Source organism: Chelon labrosus (assembly GCF_963514085.1).
Source record: "Chelon labrosus genome assembly, chromosome: 5".
NCBI lineage: Eukaryota > Metazoa > Chordata > Actinopteri > Mugiliformes > Mugilidae > Chelon > Chelon labrosus.
In genome coordinates this window covers 16,462,183-16,480,085 of record NC_140341.1, presented here as the reverse complement: position 1 = coordinate 16,480,085, position 17,903 = coordinate 16,462,183, and the positions used below count along the sequence as shown (strand labels likewise).

At 38.2% G+C, this 17,903-nt stretch overlaps 1 protein-coding gene across 3 annotated transcripts; it reads right to left on the bottom strand.

Annotated features, from left to right (window-relative positions):
• Nucleotides 1-739: 739 nt before the first annotated feature.
• On the bottom strand, nt 740-15,524 carry LOC311488668 (muscleblind-like protein 2a). Of its 3 annotated transcripts, none has more exons than XM_084545496.1 (9): nt 15,418-15,524; nt 12,342-13,017; nt 8,722-8,886; nt 8,413-8,643; nt 8,049-8,303; nt 6,491-6,544; nt 6,025-6,181; nt 4,890-4,925; nt 740-2,866 (listed from the first exon to the last, which is right to left on the bottom strand). In XM_084545496.1, exons 2-9 carry the CDS (start codon nt 12,513-12,515, stop codon nt 2,742-2,744), a joined length of 1,197 nt encoding a protein of 398 aa, XP_084401622.1. In that variant the 5' UTR covers nt 12,516-13,017; nt 15,418-15,524; the 3' UTR covers nt 740-2,741. The 3 variants fall into 3 exon arrangements, with proteins under 3 accessions (XP_084401622.1, XP_084401624.1, XP_084401623.1); XM_084545498.1 differs by lacking the exon at nt 4,890-4,925 and adding an exon at nt 4,120-4,214; XM_084545497.1 differs by lacking the exon at nt 6,491-6,544.
• Between the last annotated feature and the right edge of the window lie 2,379 nt (nt 15,525-17,903).

The following is a 17,903-nucleotide window of genomic DNA, read 5'->3' as shown; positions in this document are numbered from 1 at the left end:
GTTTATTTATGCACAAATAATTCTCACAAATATTTAAAAGAAGTGGGGAAAAGTTTGTATTCAGGCCAGAACGGAACCAAATTCAATCACATACAATGACATCGAGCCCGTCAGGGTATGGTGCGTTTCATAATCCCCAATCACGGCCTCAAACTGAAAACTGATGTAGCGGTATAATTTAAGAGCTCAGTGAAGTTAGGTTTTGTTTTTTTTGGGGTTTTATTTAGTCGACAATAATCACTGAATGAGTACAAACTTGGGGATACATCAGAGATAAGGCAAAGTTCACACAAAGCATGTCTTCTCTGTCGTCCGACTGTTGAGAAAGTGCTTAAGAGAAATGTTTCTATCAGTCAGTCAGACCAAACATTCTTACTGTCTACATCTTATTGACTGGGTGATCAGAAATCTCCAACAACCTCTGCGGCATTCAAGCTTTTTGCCAAAAAAAGGTAACACAAACATTCAGAAATATGCCTTTACTTTGCAGGTAAAATAAATAGAGGAATATCTAAACTTTTAAAACAATCAAATTAATATATATTTTTTTTTTTAACAGCCGACCGTCTGAGTTAGTTGATTAACAGGCTAGATATTTATGCTGCACCGTGTTAACATGCAGTGGAAACCATATAAAACACAAAAATAACATTTCAAAAAAATTATTATTTTTTTTTATGCACTGTATCACCTAAAGTGTTTCACCATAGCATAATAAAGTATCCAACTGTAATGTGAGTAGAGACATCATCACACAAAAATACAGTTTTTGATCACTGCAACTTCAGATTGCCTCAGCAACAAATCAAACAATCATAAAAAGAAAAAGACTTTTTTTTTTTTTTCTTAAAATGTGGCCTGTACAATGCACTTTTGTACACAATTCTATGGCCTTGCTCGTACAAATGTTTTGTTGTCCCTTACAGGTGACAAGGCAGCGACAAGGTTGAAATGCTTTAAGCTTCTCTTTTCTCCGGCATTCAATCCCTGGACACAAAACGGCTTTTCGTAGGCTAATGCAACAGATCCTTAGAGGAACATCCAGCAGAGCTAAAGTCAGTTTAATAAATTACATTCATCATATACAGAGGAGAATACATTTTAAAAGTGTTCTTAACTAATGTTAAACTAGTAAAATATGCAACTGTACTTGTATATTCTATTTATAACATGTTTTACGAGGAAAATACATAAAAAGTGAACAAATCTCTTGAAAACTCACTGAAAGCGATGAGGGTTTATATTTGCACGCGCTGTTTGAAAAATAATAAATTCAAACAAAAGAGCTTTAATATAACATACAGTATATGCGAGACAGCTATTCTCTTAGCCAGACACAATGCCCACTCTGCCTACTGTGAGTTTCAAACAAAGACGGGTAATTGCATAATGTGGCATCAATCATACAGAACTGCACCTCACCAGGATGTCTACCTCCTTAAATTCTACTTTACTACAAAAAGTACTTTCTGTAAACTACTTTATAGTTTCAAAAATTAAACTTAAAAAAAAAAAAAAAAGAAACGGAATATTAACCGTCACACACGTTGCAGTACAAACAGTACACACATTTGAGCATCAGTGAAACTCTTAAGACTAAATCTGAATAACAACATACTAATGCACTGACGTGGCATTGCAAAACATGTACATTAAATTCTAATGTCTGTGACTCCTGTATATTAGATTTAATCAAGTGATTTATTTTTTTTTTTTCTCAAAAACAAATATGCTTAGATGTTGTTGCATGCACAAGTCTTTAGGCACTTGTAACATTCAAATATACAGTACTGTCAAGTGACTGTGACATTATAACTAACAGTTCACACGACACGCAACCCTTACGGGATCACGAGAGAGTTAGGTTGAATATGAGCAGTAGTAGTAAGTCCACATCCTTTTGTTGACTCATATGGCCGTGGAGGCTCCTAGAAGCTATTATCATGACCAATAATCCAAACATTTTTTTTCAATAACTAAAAAAAGAAAAACAAAAGACATCTGCATGTTGTGGATTACAGTATTTTCTCTCAGCAAACAGCCGGTTTATGCAATGCAAAGGCACACCAGGAGGTGGAGCACTGATCCAGTTCTCAGGGGATAACAGGGCAAAGTACAGAGACGGACTCCTCTCAGAGCGTTTTAAAGGGACGTCATAATCCTGCTATCAAATTACACTTTCACAACGAGGAGTTCAAATAAGTGCTTTTCGACCGTTTGGTTAAAATATTCAATGAACAATGCACTCAATGAACAATCATTAACGTGAAACAAAAACAAAAAAAAAACTTTCTTAAATAACACATTCAAGAAGGAAAGAAAAATGTTTGTCGTTATATATAGGTGCATTAACATGTACTGTCTACACGCTGAAAACCGATTTCAGATTAGACAATATTTACATTAGTTAAAATGTTTAGCGTCTGATGTATTATTCACCAGTTTCTACTGTATCTGATTTCCACTTGTGTCCTGGTTGAATGTATTCAGAAGTGCCCTACCATACATGAGGCTTGTTTATGTTAAGATGTGACAAGAGGCTGAGTGCGCCCCTCACAACATCGAAAGAAACCCAACATATTACACACGTTACTGAGGATGCACGTTAATGCAAGGTGCAAAGGCGTGCACATACAACAATCATCTGTCACACCTATCTAACACAGTTTAATCGTAGTGATTTATCATCATAGATCAAATAAACGTCTACATGGTCTGTTTCTCTTAAACCAGTCATGTTATCAGCATGCAGCTTGTTGTAGGTTGTGTGTGGCGTTAACAGGATATTTACACAGAGGCTGCTGGGGGCCGTTAACAGCAGCAACATGGCACTGACTTCTGTTTCTGGAGGTTACTTGAGGATGATCTGTTTCGGAGGCAAAAGACAATCACTGAGTAGTTTCACACAACAGACGTACGTATCAGGATTAACTGTCATAACGGATTAGAAAATCAGAAGATTAAATGAACTCTTGGCATTAATTTCAATTTTAAGTACCTTTAAATAAAAAGAAAAACTAATACATTCCCAGATTTTTCATAGTTAAACACTAATGCCACTATTATCATTATTTTCCTTTTCTTTTTGTCTCAAATATACACTACTATTCTTTAAAAAAACATGTCCTCTGCAATTTAAACTCTTAAATAACGCTCAGCTGCATGGCGTACAGTTCATGGTCCATGTATGTTTGGACGCTGACACGTTATTTTAGCTGTTTATCTAAACAGAATCAAATTACAGTTATATAATGAATATGTGAAGAGCAGACTCAGCTAATTTTTCAAGCATCTGATGACACAACTAAAGACAGAAAGACCCATGGGAAAAACAACAGCTGCAGTAAAGACCTGGCAAAACACTACAAAGGGGGAATCCCATTCTTTCATGCAGTCATTACAAGAATTGAAATCAAAACTTTATTGATGAATATGTGCGAATGATTTTGAGCCATTGAAATTAGGGGGATGGTTATAAAAATTATTTTGATTTGAATCCCCTCAAATTAAAGCTGAAAGTCTGCAGTTTAAGGCTGTATTCATAATATATAGCTTTAATACGTTTTGCAGCTAAAATAACAGAAATTGTGTCCAAACACACATGGAGCCGACTGCACATTTGCAAAATAAAAATTTGAATATTTAAAATATTTTTCATATTGATTCCACACATCGAATTATCAAATGTTTTAGTAGGAGAAATTGAAATATAAATAAGACAAATCAGTAAAATGTGACACACATATACAAACACACACCCACACAGGCACGATATTATTGTATCATCAATATTACATGACCTATATGGTGGGATGCTAAGCTAATGGTGTTTGAAAAAGACAGTGACATCGAACAAAGCATAAAACATGCAGTAAAGGACATATGCAACACCACTTTTTGCAGATGGAAGACCTCTACGTATAAGTGCTCTCTGTCATAAGGGAAAGGGATGAAACTCAGCCTAGTGGTTCTGCTGAAGGTCTACAGGTAGATGAAGCTTAATGACAGCAATGCAAGCAGGGCACCTCTACGCTGACGAAGCAGCTCCCCTGATTTAAAGATGAAGCACTCATTCAGAGCTCAAGGATTTATGACAGAAAGCTTTAAAAAGGAGCAAACCTGATTGGTTGGTGCTGTTGCTGCGTAGGGGACACTTGTGGCGGGAGTAGTTGCTGCAGAGACAGTAGCAGGCGTAGCACTGTACATCATGGGGACTTTTTCAGGAAGGGAACCATGAAAGCAATGAAAAGGGAGGTGGAGCATTATGGTAACCATAGCAATGTTTCTCTCTTTCTCTCTCTCTTTCTCTCTCTCTCTCTTGCCAGGCAAATATAAAATGACATTAGCAGCAAGCCATCATTGGGTTAGACCAGCAGATGGCATGTGATCACACAGCAAAGCGAGACAGCAGGGGAGAACATAAAAGGAGGGCTGATAAGAGATCAAATTAGGAAATCTGTCCATGATTTGACATCCCACAAGAGATGGCATGCACAGCAACGCCACCAGACGTGATCAAAGTGTTTATAGAGTTTTAATTATGTAAAATATTTAGAAAAGCAATGAGGCGAATCAAGGGGATGCTGATCAAATTTCCTAATCCTTCCTAATGGTGCACAGCAAATCTACAAAAACATGATCCACCCAAAATGCTTACATATCTACACTATGCTTTCGACTATTTGGAATAAAAGCTACAAGCAAATATAAACAAAAGGCTTTGTGACCAGGAAAGCAGACAAAAAGTAAAATGATCCTGACTGATCATTTTAAGATGTGGTTTTAATTTGGTTTCCTGTTTCAAAGTGGTGTTTTCCTAAGATGGAATAACAAGAATACGCTATCCTATTCTTACTCTGTGGAATACAAACCAAACATGTGAGACCTACCGACGCTGTTAGTGGGAGTCATGCAGAAGATAGAACCTGTGATTATGAAATGAAAAGAGAGAGGGTATTTTAGAGTGGCACAAAAAAAAACACTAACATTTAGATAGTACAGTTTTCTGATGGATACAGTTAATGCACTACGTCTGCTGTGCTCAGAGGAGCAAAGTGTGGCTTAAGGGCTAAAAATACACAATACATTTAATCACAGAAGCAACAGGACGTAACAATTTAACTGATTACTTTAATTTGTCGAATATTTCAGTACGCCAATAGACCATTTCATAGAAGACATGTACAGTTGCAATACCAGGTAAAGCGCAGGTGTGTTTAAAGGTGCAGTGTGTCAATAGTGAGATATACGACCGCTGCTTGAGACTGACTACATTTACATGGAGAGTGTTTCTTGAATTCAGTTTAAGAGACTTTTTACATGGATGCTAATTAAAATGATCTAATACAATATATGTGTTTACTTGCCTTGAAACATCAATCAGTAAAGCGGTTACGCCTGCTATGGAGTATCAAATCTGCAGGAAAGATTTTTATTTTTTTTCTTTCCCCCACATTTACTGTCAACACTGAATTCAATCAAAGATGATAGCCAAGACAGACCCACGTTTTCAACAGTGCCGCCCACGTCAATTTTGGCTTTGTTCATCTCCATCTTTTGCTATCACCATGGTTCTCTACCTCCCAGAAACTCATCACATCCCATGTGGGGCAAACATGCACACAATGAATGTATTTATTTATTTTTTTAATAAAAAAGGTTATTAGGCGGTAACATTTTCCTACTAAACAGATATTCAAAAGGTTCATGCCACTCGTCTCAATCCGATTTGAGTCTCTCCCAACTGAAAGGCATTTTCATTCTGATTGGGCTATTATCCTAATTATTAATAGAATACTGTTGTCAATGTAAATGCATCAAGTGTTAAGTTAACTGGTACACCTGACTAGAACAGAGCCATTGTTAATGTTATTCATAACACCTGTGCCTGTCCTAATACGACATCTGCAATTAAAACAGCTTTGCAATTGGTGGTATACAGCCATTGTCAGTGGTATTAAATGTGCTCTTGGTTTTCTTGCAAGTCAAAATGTCCTAAAAAAAGGTTAATTTTAAGAGGCTTACCTGTGGGATAAAATGCTGTAGTGGGCTGTTGCAGTTGTGTGTTGGCCAGAGCCTGTTGGTAGTGCAATAAACTGGGGCTGAGCAGAGAGCTGGCCCAAGTGCTCTTCTCAAGAGCTTGTCTCTTTGGTAGGGGTTGCAAGATGCTGTGGGGAAAGCCCTGAAAAGTGACCAGAGGAGATATGAAACTTCCAAGATTTCTGCGTCTGCGTTCAAATACAATTAGCACACTCTTAAATATGTTAGTATTTATTCTAAAAAAATGGCAGACATGACTAAACAACAAAGGTTGTTGGATACAAATGACTGGAAAAATGTAATAAATAAAATCTACAACATATTTGACAATTTGTGACTGTGTACACATGGACTATATGAGACTTGGAGAAGCTGTAAACCACAATGGCCAAAATTAAAAAGTTATTACAATACAATTAATAGCTACATGCAAAGCAAAAGGTGAAAATACCAGGTCTACAGTTGCCTCGAGGGGTCGCTTCATTGCTTTGGCAGTCGACTGAGTCTTTTAATAGCAGGCAGCGAGCACATGATGGCAGTGGGCCAATGGGATTCAAGCGTATTAACATACAGGTAACAGCAAGCAGAGGTGCATCATGGGGGACAGCATTGTGGATAGGTGAGAAGGGGAAAACAAAACAAAAGAATCTGAATGTAGTATACCACATAAAACACAATATACATGCACAGTAACCAAAATAACTGATTAAAGGACACACTAAGCCTCCTTAATTAGTAGTACAGTTAATCAATAGTTTTGGCAACACAGATTTACAATGACAAGGTACGAACCTGTACACCCTTAAATTGTGTATAATATTACTTCAGATGAGAATAGAGTGGGTTAATTATAATCAAAACACTAACATTACCACAATGCAACCAGTGCGACCACTGTTTATACACAATATGATTGTAGAATGCATACACTGATTTTACGGCTATAAGGAAGGGATATTAATGTAATGCACAGCAAGCACTGATGATTTTAACTGTAAAATGAGAGATGGTTTGGTTGAATGAGAGCTAGCCAAAAGCAATATCGCAAATCAACCATGCAAACAATGTCATAAAGCACAGAATGAGGAGCTACATTTACTGCATTCACACTAAAGCTTTTGGTGGGGATGACAGATGTCTCCTCAGCTTGCGCTGTACATTAAAATATGATTGCTTTTTTGAGTTTTATATACAACGTAAACCTCACGCAGCAAAGATATAATGCAACTGTAAGTAACCGTAAAAGATGATGTACATGCAAAGTGTTGCGATGGTCTGTCTGCAGAATGGAGCAACATGGCTGTACTATGTTATTACAGCAGAGTTAAAACATTTTACGGCATATTTAAAAATTGTGGGAAGTGAAACTTGAGTTATGTTAAATGTAGCTTAAAGTGAGCCAATGATGCAATAGAAACACTTCAGATGACTTGACAAAGAAATGGGACAATTTATGAAAGGAAAAGGTTAAGTTGGCTCAGACTACACGATAGATCACTTCCCTGTCCTTGTCCCTCGTCATGAAACATACCCATTACGATGTTTTATACTGTGTAGCACAGAATAAAACGGTTTATGCATAACACTTCCCAGTCAACTGCAATATAGTCTCCGTAATATATATGTGATGGTTCTGGTGCAAGTGCCAAATTAGGAAACTGATATTGTTCCACAGCACAGTTCTAATACAAAACCACTAAATTCAAGATTGAAACCTGCTCTCTATGTGACTGACATGTCTTTTAAATATTATTTGCCTAAATGTAAAAACAAAAAGGCCTTGCATTAAACCTGCAGAGCATGCTGTGCTATATCTCAATGAATCTGTGACAATGAGTGTACAAAGAGGGATTAAAATTATTAATCTAATTGCTGACTTGCTCTGTTGAACTCGTTACAAGTCGTATAATTTCAAGGGCGAATATATTGGAAATATCACGGCAAACACAAGGACACCACCACATTACTGTCAGGACAGTGTGGTGGATAAAACTAGTAGAGTGTCTTACCATGGCTGCAGCTGTAGCCTGGGCTGCCACAGCTGTCTGATTGACTTGCTGCTGACTGGATTTGATTTTGGCCTGCAAGTGCGCAGGCGGGTGAAAATACTTGCACTTCTCTCTGGAACAGCGGCTCTTGATGTAGTCCATGCAAACAGTGACGGTGTTGTCGGTGGTGTCAATCATCGGGCTGTCACTGGGGTGAGCAAAGCGGCAATCTGTCTCCCCTCTCGCACAGTTTCCCCGCTGAAACTCGCGGCACACCTGAGAGCAGCAATTACAGAGACAGTGAGAGGAGCTCAGCTTTTAGCGTGCGGCCAGATTATGTCAAAACAACGGAACCGTGTTAGTGTATGTTAAATCACATGCACACCTCTAGTTTGTCAGTGCGCTGCAGCTTCTGTGATGGAGATGAGGAGGATGAAGAAGAAGAAGAAGAGGAGGAGCACTGGACTGTGACAGGTGAGCTCCCAGGAACGAGAACAGGAGAGCTTTGGAGGATTTCTGAAGGAATGAGGCTCATTCCATGGCTCAGTGGTGTCATGTATGAGCCATAGCCGAGACCAGTGTTTGTGCCAAGCCCCTGCGTAACAGGAAAGGTTGGCTATGAGAGAAGAGGGTACATATTACAAGGCAAGCACGAGCAAAAAAAACACAAGAGAAGTCACTTTGAGAACCTTACCACATGCTGCAGGCCGTGTCCAGGGATCATGAGCTGCATCTGCTGGGCGATCACAGCCGCTGCCGTCTTCTGATGGATGAGATTGTTGCGCCCATTTATCTCTAACTGGGTTTTTAAGTGTGAAGGTGGATGGAGATACTTGCAGTTTTCTCTTGAGCATCTGCCCTGCATTCGGAGAAAATGAAAATGGCAGGTTGATGATCCTTACATGACTCTGTTCCTTATCGTAACATTTTACTTCTCCTTAAAACACAAAAACTGTAGTAAAGCTAGTTTTAGCAAAATCCTACCACACTGTTCAAAAGAATGTTATTATGAGAACAAATAATGGGCAATCGTTTTTCACTCTAAAAGCTACGAGGCTCAACAAAGCCATCATGGTCTCTTCTCTTCATTACTCTCCCACTCAGGCTACCTATCTACATTGTCAGGGTGTTAATATGCATGATGTGACAGCCAGTTACGGTAAGGTTGCCTTAAACCCTTCATTTACAGTATCCCTCAGTCACAGTTGGAGGTAAGAAATGTTAAATGAGGTAAAAAAAAAATAAATAAAAGAGAATTCCCATGAAGCTTGATTTGAAAATACAACTATCTATCCTACCTGACCTTACCTACAATACCTCCTACACAACTGTGCTCCAACTCACTTTGCTCCATAAAGACACACCATTTACTGCATTTGCTTTGAACAACAGCTTTGAATGATTTTCAGGAGACGTTCCTGAGCTCGCCACTTGTGAGAATCCAGTCCAGACTTGCTCTATATTTTAGCTCTTTAATCGTTAAAGATTCACTGAGCAGGGTTTAGGGACATCTACTGGTGAGGTTGCAGACAGTGACCAAATTAATATGCCTTAGCAATTGCTGCTGACACACAGGAAGTGCAAAAAGCCATCTGCAGAGTCGGTGTTGGGTTTGTTTATGTGCTACTAAGCAAATGTGGCAGCACAACATGGCAGAGTACAGGAAGTGCACCAACGGGTTTATACTAAGGGACGAAAACACAACTGTTTCAGGTGATTATAAACTAATGGAAACATAATAATGGAAATTATTTACAGCCAACAGACCTCCTATACAACAGACCTTTAATCTTGAGCACTACTCCTCCTTTTAGACTTTAAAATGAGCCAACCAAAGTTGTTTCTGTCAATCATTTTTATTGGCGGTCAACTTCCTTTCTCCTACATATTAAAATTCTGCAATCAAGTTAACTAGTTTCAGTCATCTGCATTTCTCCCCAGAGACTTATTTTATCTTCTGTGTGTTTCCTGATTAAGGTTAAACAGTGATTCATTTGCAATTTCCTATCTCTGAGATTAGCATTATACATTTTCTTATATTTACATACCGAGACCAGAGCACATCCCATAATCTATATTGAATTTTACACATCCTTGCACTGTACAGCTCCCTAATTTAAAACCAGACATCTAACAGATGCTTTATATAGTTAACCATTTGTTTCTTTCGTTATCAGAATGTTTCTATTTCATATTTATGCTTCAGCACTTGCTTTTACTTATTTTCTATTACTATGTTTACTGCTACTGTTATACACCGAACACCAAGACAAATGGTTAAATGTACTTGTCTGTGCATCACAAAGACTCTGAGCTGCTTTAGTGGAAGTCATGAGATACCAGTTACAATACTGAAGCATGTGCACATTCTTCAGCACAATAAAGTAATTGGTGAATGGGAACTTGGACAGCAATTGTTTTGATCTGCACTAACCCCAATTTACCAGCTCACATGATGGTGATCATCAGTGGACAGGCCAAAACTGAGAAAAACATGTTGTAGAGTAGAAATATTAAGATGGCTAGCTCTATTCGAGTCTAACAAATAAATGCAGGGGACGAGCAAGAGTGACTGAGTCAGAAACATTCATTAACTCAAGACAAACGTCTATTCATAAAGAAGAGCTGTGACATAATTACATGACTGCATTCCCTGGCTGATCTCTTATTTCCATTCTCGCAGCAGATCGTAATTCTGATCACAGTTCCTCAAAACACGATTAATTGACAAAGAATCATTACTATCGGTATTTTTTTATAACCGATTCATAATTTTAGGTCAATTTTAGCGTAAACCTTTCCTTTGTCTCATGTGTCAGTAAATTCTGCATTTTTAATATTGTAATAAACTCTTACAAATAAATAAAACAAGCAAGCAAAAGACATTGCAAGTGATACATTTTCACCATCTTCTGGCCTTGTATCGACAGAACGAGTAACTGATTAATCAAGATGATCACTTTCACATTAATGATCTGTTTTTTTTCTCAGTTTTAAAACTAAAAGTGCAAGAAAGTACCTGTAAGTGGAAACACAATGCAAATGGATGAACTAATAATGCCTGTACATCAGTCCTCAAGGTCCTTGACATTAGCATTAGCAACAGGATAGATGCAGTATCTCAAAAGAACAAACTAGAGCTTTATCTACCTCTATCTAAACTAGTTATAACAACTGCAGCCGACTAGTGGATCATGAACTGAAGTGCCGCTCCATGACAACCTATTTAACATTGTTTAAATTGAACAATAACTGTTGCTTTAAGATAATGGAATAAAGTAGCTATTTTGTGCTAATGCTCTCGGGCTCTTGACCACTAGGGCACAGACTGGCTGTGCATAAAACCTACAGTGAGGAGATAAGACGATGACTCACCATGAGTATAATCCCGGGGGCTAAGCTGTATTGTGGTGCGATAGTGAATGTGTGAGAGTGGATTAAGGCAGCCCTGGCCTCATGCAGGGCATCTGAGCAAGCAAGAGTATAAACTGGCTGCAATCCAGATGGTTGCCAGATTGTTTTTTTCTTTTTTTTTTGTCTGTTTTAGACGGAGCAGCATTTGACAAATATTTTTTTTCTATTTTGGGTAAATGGTGGTATTACCTAGGATTTCACAGGGCTGTATATATAATTGAACGTAAAGCTTTGAGACTGCAGTTTTGCTCAGTTGCTTAACATGTGTCGGCATGATACTGGATGCTGAGGCAGCTTAATGCAGGGTGAGACTTCCAGAGGACACATGCAATGCCAAGCTAACACCAGCACATTATCAGTCTGCTACTACTGCAAGGTAGCTCGGAAAATCCGCAGCTACCGGATAGCTAAAATGTATTAAACCATACTATTATATGCTATTGCAGAGAGCCAGCCTACCTAAAAGATGTTGAAATAATTATCAAAATTTAAAAAAAACTTTTTAAAAAGAGGAAAAGGGTTGCGAAATCTACTATACAAATATAAAATACATTTGACATAATACTAGAGCAGGAACTGACAATTATTTTCATTACCGTAATCAATTTTTGAGATTTCAACTTGCTTAGCTTTAGTTCATAAAATGTTATAAAATAGTGAATAATTCAGATAATAGTTGCCAAGAGCCCAAATTGTCAACAATATACTTGACACTGAAAACCCCAAGAGATTTCTTTACTATTATAAGTTACAAAACATGCGTCATGTACAGTTGCAATCGATTACTTGACTGCAGAACTGCTCTACACAACACAATAAAGAAACCATTTGCCAAATGGTTTCAATGTTACAATCAAGCAATACTTCCTGATATATAGCAACGGGAATAACATGTCTTACCTTCAGTGAGTCGAAGCAGGCAATCACTCTCCCATTCTCAATTTGGCAGCTCTTCGGAGGATGAGCGAATTTGCATTCCTCATCGCTACGTGAACAGTTTCCTCTCTGAAACTGGCGGCACACTTCCAGAGTTAGCCATTTCGTGTCTCTCATTGAGGACATATTTAACGCCATCTCCAAAGGTTTGGATCGGACAACGGGTTTTAAAATTCAATCTTACTATCTAAAAGGCTCATACACCAAAATCTGTATTTCAATCAAAGCGTTCAGTTGTAAGCACTCTCCTGTCCGCTTTTAAAACAAACTGACGACTCCCACATCGGCTGGAGCATAAAAATCGAAAGGCCAGTCAATCACTGAGAAAACTTTCATTAAAACAACAAACAAAAACACAACTGCAGATGTGTTTTTCTTTTCTGCAACACGTTCGAGTGTATATTCCTCAAACCCTGCACTTCAGTCATACATTCTTATTTTTCTCCGTCCTCTTATCCTCTTCTCTTATGGCTTGAATTTAGCATTCTTTTAGGCGCTGACGTTGTGCAAACTGGTGGCAAATGGCTTGCAGCTGAGGTATCCTGTGTTGGTGTTAAGTGTGACCTTAAAGAAAGCATAGGCCAACCATGTGCAACTTCAGGTCGGGGATATCTTCTCAAAGGCACTTTCTGTTGATGATCTGAAAGAAGAAAAAACATGAGTATTAGTGAAATTGTATCCAGTTAAACTTTATTACAATGACGGCATCACTAGTCTCCAGTTGGCATATTTAGAGCGACTTAAGCTATTCTTGTGTAATTTCTGCTGTTCTCTGTAAACCATTCATTCATCAACAATTTTTTAACGGTTTACAGCCCAAAGCTGATTGGGCCAAACTAAAGTAGTTAGTCGAGGTACATATAGTTGTGTCGGATTCCTAAAGAGACAATCCCAGTCCCTTGTTGAAAGTGGCCAAAACAAATCCACAACAATGGGAGCACATTAGATCAGAGATGCAAAAAAGAGTTGACAGAATATTAATACACAACTTAAACGAATAGCTAAAGTAATTTTTGAATTAGAAACCCACTTTCATTTTCTAGTTGCGGCCTCTAAAATGGGCCGATTTGCTGCTTTTGCTTTTTTTTTTTTTTCTAATGCCATTCTAAACTAAAATCGACCGAGGTTTAGTACTTTTGGTTATACTTAGTGGCAGATTACACAATCGGCTATCTGTGACCACTTATCCTGTAGTGGTCACACAGGGTGGGGTTGGTTGAGGTGGAGTCTCTCTCAGCAACATGGGCTGCCAGTCAATCACAAGACAACAATTCATCCCTATGTATCGTCACTAACTGCATTTCTGCATGGTGGGAGACAGTCAGAGTCTCCAGAGAAAACCCACGCATGAGCAGGGACAACATGCAAGGCATTGTCAATTGTGGAACCTTGCTGTGAGGGGGCAGTGCTAACCACTGGGCCACAGTGCTGCCCTGAAGATAATGTAGACAATTCATAATGTTAGATTCCTGCTTGGTATATTATGTGGACAAAATCTAGCTGCAGGGGAACAGGAAAAAGAAACTCAGTTCTTTTTTGTAAACCACTCACCTCCTTATACATAGTCAGTTTAAACGTTCATGGTTTCTTACTAATATCATATAATAATCACAATATTAGTGTATCCCCTTCTGTATTTTCTGAATTTGACTGAAACAGTAGATGTCACAATGCAGTAAAACTGACAAAACTATGGCTGTATGGCTCATACATACAAATAAACACATCTCATTACAGAAGCCATAACTGAACCTTTGTTGACCTTCTGATTGGTCTGCTGACCACCAACCAGAGTGCTCCTAGCAATTGTCAAGTCCCGACCGTGTTGCTGTTGCTAGGTTAAACAAACAATAGCAATGTGGGGTTCCATTTCCACAGGGGATCTTTAAAAAACCTCTGATAATAGTCTGGAGGTAACATGGAGGCAAGACAACTAACGACCGTAGTAACGTTGGCAGACATTGAAAACAATATTTGTCTTTTCACCAGTTTTCAGTTTTCACGTATGGTCATGTCCACGGCCGTACCCACACTTGTTGACTGTATGTTTTTTGTGTTTTTGAAGAATCACAATTGTGAGTTTTGATGCTAACTTCAGATTTTCATGGTTTTTCTGTGGGAATGTACGTGCGCACACATTGCTATTATTTGTCTCTACAAAGATGCAGGATCCCTGTTGTTGGTGGTCAACAGACCAATCAGAAAGAGTCAGTTTTATATATATTTCTTCATTTCATTATTAAAATCCTAACATTTCTCACAAGTTTCTCCAGACCCTGATTCCTCTGTAAAACATTAACGTGTTACAAACATGATGTACACAGAGCCACGGCTGTTGTGCTGTTTGGGATGTATAGCTGGGTGGCATAATGGAAATCGATTAATCAATAACAGTATAGGAACAAGATCAAAACCATAAAACTGTAAGAAGTAGGTTGTGGTACACTGGTTCCAAAGATTGTTGTTTGTTTTGTTTTTCAGTATCCACAAACTAAATTCTATCTAAAGCTAATCATACTTTTTTTGTAGTCTATTTTAAATACGTTATATGTTACGAGAAAGTCATAAACATAACATGCTTAATAGTTATGTTAAGTTATGCTAACTTTAGGCCACCCAGAGCACAAACCAAAAAAAAACACACACACACACACACGGGACAAAGTGTGACAGACCTGTATGCTAGACCTGCAGCTACACAGGAAGTTGCTGAGCACACAGAAAAGGTGAGCTGAATAAATCTGTTGAAAAGTTTTTGGGTTTTTTTCCCCACTGAGAGCAAGTATTATGTTCTATAAGTGAAAGACTCAAAAGGCTTTAAGATTTAAGATAAACTAAGGTGTTCTTCTTTTACAGCCCATGCTACCACACAGCATACTGCAGCAAATTCCTTTAGGCGCAAGTCAGGAAACGGAGCAAGGAAACCAATCTCTCTCACTTCATACGACACTAGGGAACTTCTGTGTGTCTCTGGAATCTAGGCTAGAGGCGTTTGAGTAGCTTCCTTGTACAGATAGTGACACTGAGAAAAGGGTCTTACCGCTCTTTCTGTCCCATGGATTCAGTGGCCGAAGGTTTTTTTCTTCACAACAGTAAAAACAGACTGTCTGCCAGGCTCTGACTAAAACATTTCCAGCCACCCCCTTCCTGTCTGGCCGCTGGCCTCTGGGAACACCCTCCCAGTCAGAATCTAGCCAATAGGAAGCCAGGAGCACATGCACCATGTGAAAGCTTCCTGTTGACCAGTGATCTATGAATACAATTTGATTATTTGGAGAAGATTGTATTCAACATTTGATCCATGTCTCCAGGAAGCTTCTGGCCCAGTTGTACAGACAGCTATTTTAAATGTCATAATCTTGCTTGTACTTGATTATAATAGTTTCAAATGTCTCAGCATATTAATATTAAAAATGTGTGCTATTACAACCTCTTAATAATCGGTATTAAACTTGGCTGGATTTTATTTTACACATCTGCATTTTCTCATGTTAATGATGACAGTACTTGGTATTAAACTTGTCTAATGTGTTGAATTGTTGTACCCCAACTTATCTGACCTATTTTTAAATACTGATGTTAATTTATCTTTATTATTTTTTTTATCATGTATTTCCTACTGATGTAAAGCACATCTTGATTTAGTATCTGTGAAAGGAGCAAATAAACTACTCTTACTTATTACAGAGCTTAAGTTTAATTGTGGTGATCATTTGTTTATTATATAGGTGGATTTGTATGTCTGACAAGCTGTAGTCAGGTTAGATGAACATGTAGGTGAATATTCACACATATATACATAGCTAAAGCATCTTATGTGATACTAATTTTGTTCAAAGTTGCTATAAAACACTTTAATTTGTTTCCCAGCAAAATGACAGTCGAGTACCTGACACTATGTCGCCCTAAACCGTCTTACCAGCACAGTTAAACACTTGGAGGTTAGCACTGATTTGTATACTCATCCTGAGCTACTCCTACTAGCTAATCACAGACACTTAGCTAGCTAGGCTAAAGGCAGCGCTGTCACGCGCTAACAGTATGCAGTGCATCACCGTTAACGTTATTAGCTTAGCCGCACTGTTAGCTGAGGAGAGGTCCTGCTTACCTCATCATCACGAAGGAACAGCTTCCCAGAGGATACGGCAATCACGCACCAGCTAGGACAAGACGACACGGCAACTGAACTAACGAAAACAAGATGTCAAGTGTTGCCGAAATGCCCGCGTAGCGACCCGTTTTTATTCTCGCTCTGTTCGAAGAATCAAAGCGTTGCCGACCTCATTTCTTCTTTACTTTGTAGCAGTGCACAGATTTAAGCAACAAGCTTTTGACAGCTTACTGTGCGATCGCCAGTTTAATGTGATGAAGAGCCACTGCGGGGTGCGCTGCGAAGCCTTGAGATATTCAACAATTGCATATGCAACGTTTAAAAACACGACACGCAATCGTTATGTGTTGTGACAATATTATATACTTTACGTTTATTTTAAAATGGTCACTTATTCGTAAAATTGGGTAATTCTAGCACTTCTATTTCCTAACACCCTCCCCTACAAAGGCAAAGTGGTATGATCCACACGAATACCAGTAGGCTAAAAGGGCAAGGGGTTTGCTTGTTACCAAGGGAACAGCAATAAAACCACTATTTTTTTTTATTTTTTATTTTCGATTAGTTTTATGAGAGCATGCTTTCAAGCACATAAATTGTTAATGACATAGTATTTCAATATAAATCCGACAAAAAATCCGTCAAGTGGAAATTCTGCCAAATAATTTCTATTACAAGTATATAAGTGTAACAAGAGACACCTGTGTCCATCAATTTGTGTAAGAAATTATTGAAATTGCGGTCTTTGTAAGAGTTGTGATGACAAACCTTTGAATTGTATAATCAGAATATGAAGCAGATGCTCTAGCAGCAGCATAGGTCTGCTCAAGGTCACATCAGATAGATGCTAACCCAGATACCATCGGACAGGGAGGAAATGCAGGAAGAAAGAAAAAGGGACCAATATTTTGCCATGAAGTTTAACGACACACTTCTCCTTTAAAGATAAAAATACATTTCTATTAAAACCCCTTACATTCTGGTTTATGCTATAGTTCGTGCCATAGATGTTTTCTGCCTGTCATTTATTTTCTGTAAAACAAAGGTATTTATTTATTGGAAACACCACAAAAAGTGGCATAGAATAATCACACCAGTACATATAAATAGATCTGCATCTTTTCATGCCCTCAAATAACACAAATACTGCACGCCACAATCTCTGTGTGCACCTCTGTCTTGCTTTTTACTAGAAAAATCTGAGTTCACGTGCCAATGCTGTGAAACTTCTTCTGGAACAAATAATGAATGTATTAGCAATTTTTAAGATCAAATAATAATAATAATAATAATAAAGATTTTGTGACCTTTGGATTTCACAGCAGTCAGCATAAAATCCAAATAGTATATAACAGTAATTCACTTTTAGAAATACAAAACTCTGGCGCCTACTCGGTGTCTGGTGCAGCCTCTGA

Bases quoted from the DNA above. Each gene is read 5' to 3' on its own strand.
- LOC311488668 (XM_084545496.1), bottom strand. From the start codon at position 12,515: ATGGCGTTAAATATGTCCTCAATGAGAGACACGAAATGGCTAACTCTG. The intron at 8,644-8,721 runs GTAAGGTTCTCA...CTTCTCTCATAG, and splicing joins GACACGGCCTGCAGCATGTG to CCAACCTTTCCTGTTACGCA. The intron at 8,304-8,412 runs GTGTGCATGTGA...TGCTGCTCTCAG, and splicing joins AGCGCACTGACAAACTAGAG to GTGTGCCGCGAGTTTCAGCG.